General features: G+C 39.4%; 1 protein-coding gene across 1 annotated transcript; it reads right to left on the minus strand.

Moving 5' to 3' along the window:
• Positions 1 to 307: 307 nt before the first annotated feature.
• LOC103436280 (pathogenesis-related leaf protein 4-like) lies at positions 308 to 799 on the minus strand. Its single transcript, XM_008374707.4, has one exon. The coding sequence runs from the start codon at positions 797 to 799 to the stop codon at positions 308 to 310; it is 492 nt and encodes a 163-aa protein (XP_008372929.3).
• Between the last annotated feature and the right edge of the window lie 844 nt (positions 800 to 1,643).

Below are 1,643 nucleotides of genomic sequence, written 5' to 3' on the forward strand. Positions count from 1 at the left end.
TAAGTGAGTAACATGATTTGTCTATATATTTATTCGATAACATTAGATGACAATGATTTTAAATTTTCTTAATTTTCTGTAAAGAAGATTTTTATAGAGTGGTGTTAGAAAATGGACGATTCAACTTATTATACAACATTACAAGATGAAAAAGAAAGTCAAGAAAAATATAATAAGATTGTCCGTATCAAAGAATGTGGTTAGTATTCCCAACATAGTTTGCCAGCATATAATTGGGGCTCACAAACCTTTGTAACTTAGTAAGGCACGCGAATTTTAATCAAATTCCTTTTCTTTAAAGAAGAGTTTAGTAAGGTTTCTCTCCAGCAGAATTTCCAGCCGGATCATAGTGGCACACAACATAGGAACTTCCATCGGCACACTCCGCTTTGCCACACCCTACGAGACCCGAGTCACGCCATACCACCTGCGTGTAATGGCCACACTGCTTGCCCGGGGCACAAGCGTTGGTGCTGTAATCATAATCCGCCTTCTCTCTCACCCATCCTTCCACAGCCATGGCAGCGGATAAGTCACCGTCAGGGCTTACTGCAATATTTTCACCAAGACCTGTACCGGAATGCTTAAGTGCACAGCCGCCGGTGGCCTGCCTGTTTGCATAGTTTTTGGCGCTCTCTGCCAGCCCCTCGTCCCACTCCATCAGCACAACACCCACCTCCGCTCGAGCGGCGTTGTGGGCTTTCACATAATCATCGGGTGAATCTTGTGCGCTAACTAATGCTAGCAGGCAAAACAAAAGTAAGGGTAATGAAATATTGTTCTTGCACAAACCTTCCATGTTGATTAATATTTAATCGTAATAATCTTCGGATTATATCTGCTGGAAGAGATTTTGGGGCGATTGATTGATGGGAAATCAATTGAGACGTACGTCTGCGTTGGTGTATTTAGTTATGATAATATTTATAGGATGAATTTCTTTATTTTTGTGGATGTAGAAAATAAATTCTTTATTTTTTATTTTTGTATGACCTTTAGCCATGGAAGAACCCCCTATAAGTCGCCAAAACACCCGCGCCATGCAGAACTGAAATAGCTTAGTGTGCCAATTGTAACACGGCCTTAAATACATTTACAAGAAACTGAAACTAAAATTAATCACCTAAAAAAGTAACTGAACCTAATTATGATTTCAAATTCCGTCGAGTTGGTCAAAGGTAATGACCCTTGATCACCATTTTGAGGCCCTTCTTACCAAATGAATCTATAAATTTTCAAACTTTTGCCGTAGCTATATATGGAGCTACTGATGATAGTTGATTATCCCACAAAATGCGCCCATCCCAACATATGGTTGTAACTTTGTACATACCTTACGCTACAGCTTAATTATAGAACTTGTCAAGATCATCTACAACAACCGAAATTTTATGATTCTAATTATGCGCGGCACAAGGCGTTACTTCTGACATCTAAACAAATACTAATGAGTCTGCACGCAAATTAAGGGTTGGCTTGATAATTACTTTGAGAGTCAACTGGGGATTTAATCTTTGCATAAGATTGCAACGTGTAGGTCGTCACATGCTTATCCGTTCACCTTGTCCCATTCTGGGTTTTAGAATTTTAAAGATTGCGTGTCACTAAGAGGACTTCCTTCTCAATTCGAATTTCGTGCTTGT

The sequence above is a fragment of the Malus domestica genome, chromosome 05 (genome assembly GCF_042453785.1).
Source record: "Malus domestica chromosome 05, GDT2T_hap1".
Taxonomy (NCBI): Eukaryota; Viridiplantae; Streptophyta; class Magnoliopsida; order Rosales; family Rosaceae; genus Malus; species Malus domestica.